Raw genomic sequence first — 1208 nt, 5'->3', positions numbered from 1 at the left:
GGATGCCCTTACCCTGTGGCGGGGTTGCCACAATGTACCAAACCCTGTCCGCCTAACTGTGAGCAATGTTACCCAGGCACCGGGATGTGTAAGACGTGTAAGATTGGTTACAAAGGATATGCCTGTGAATTAAGTGGGTAATAAGTGTCATTCAATCAAATTTACACTTAAACTAATTGCTATTCACGCCATGCAATTTCTTGTAAAATTGTGTTTATTATCATAGTATATTATTACTAGTTTTTCGACTTTTATAGGTTTTGTTTATGCAGTATGTTTCATCGTTTGTAGTTTGTCATGCAGTTGTTAATATAACGGTGAATCCAAAAAGTGCGACCAATTCCTCCAACTACACGACAATGTTTACTCCTGATGGACTCAAATTTCCGTCGTCCGGAGATGTCCAAACTCTGTACATCTACATATCTTTGTCAGATCAGTCTGCGGATCTATTAAATATGTCAATTAAAATTGACAATGCAATCAACTTCAATGTCGTATTAATAGCGAACAATATGCAGTCGAAAAAGGTATTTAAACTTTTCTGGATCTGAATTTACTTTTCACATCAAAGTCATTAAACATCAAGAAATTATAATAATAAAGTTATTCACTTGAGAAAACTTTTAATGTTACCAGGAAAATATAACTTGTTGAGTTGAATATTTTCAATATGTACTATAACTGCTCATTTATCATCTTTTGTTTAATGTGTATATCTCATGTAGTTTTGTACAGTAAGTGTGCAGTACGTGTTCGATAATGTTAAGAACACAAAAAAATAATAATAATGACGAAATACTAAGAGATGAATTGATTTAAAGTTCCTAAGTTATATTGTCTTTATAGTACGATGGTCCTAAATATGGACCGCCGCAAAAAGAGTTTACAATTCAAAACGGATTAAACACAAAAGTGTTTGCCATACGTGTAACTGTGGTCTATATGAAGCCAATCAGGATCTCGAATTTGAAACTTCCCCTGAGGAATTGTTTCAATGATACTGTAAGTAGTAGATAATACACATCTAAGTTGTATAGTTTGAATGTGTCTAAAAAGACACCAACGTGAATGAATTGTTTGTTGAATGTAAAAAAGAAGAATGTGTTGTTTCTCTTTTTAATCTGAAAAGGGCAATAATGATTATTTGGAGTTATTATATACCATTCTTCCCATTTCAGACAAATGCCTCAACACGATCAAATTGA

The 1208-nt window shown here is 33.2% G+C and overlaps 1 protein-coding gene across 1 annotated transcript; it reads left to right on the top strand.

Annotated features, from left to right (window-relative positions):
- LOC128169331 (uncharacterized) lies at positions 1–1208 on the top strand. Its single transcript, XM_052835490.1, has 4 exons — positions 1–133; positions 292–530; positions 850–1005; positions 1182–1208. Exons 1-4 carry the CDS (start codon positions 85–87, stop codon positions 1206–1208), a joined length of 471 nt encoding a protein of 156 aa, XP_052691450.1. The 5' UTR covers positions 1–84.

Source organism: Crassostrea angulata, unplaced genomic scaffold, assembly GCF_025612915.1.
Source record: "Crassostrea angulata isolate pt1a10 unplaced genomic scaffold, ASM2561291v2 HiC_scaffold_118, whole genome shotgun sequence".
Lineage (NCBI taxonomy): Eukaryota > Metazoa > Mollusca > Bivalvia > Ostreida > Ostreidae > Magallana > Magallana angulata.
The sequence above is the reverse complement of the archived record's forward strand: the minus strand, read 5'-3'. Positions and strand labels throughout refer to the sequence as shown.

What these genes read in the sequence shown, in the direction of transcription:
- LOC128169331 (XM_052835490.1), top strand. Translation starts at nt 85, where the DNA reads ATGTGTAAGACGTGTAAGATTGGTTACAAAGGATATGCCTGTGAATTA. An exon ending in AGGATATGCCTGTGAATTAA is followed by an intron (nt 134 to 291) that starts GTGGGTAATAAG and finishes CATCGTTTGTAG; the next exon opens with TTTGTCATGCAGTTGTTAAT. An exon ending in GGAATTGTTTCAATGATACT is followed by an intron (nt 1,006 to 1,181) that starts GTAAGTAGTAGA and finishes TTCCCATTTCAG; the next exon opens with ACAAATGCCTCAACACGATC.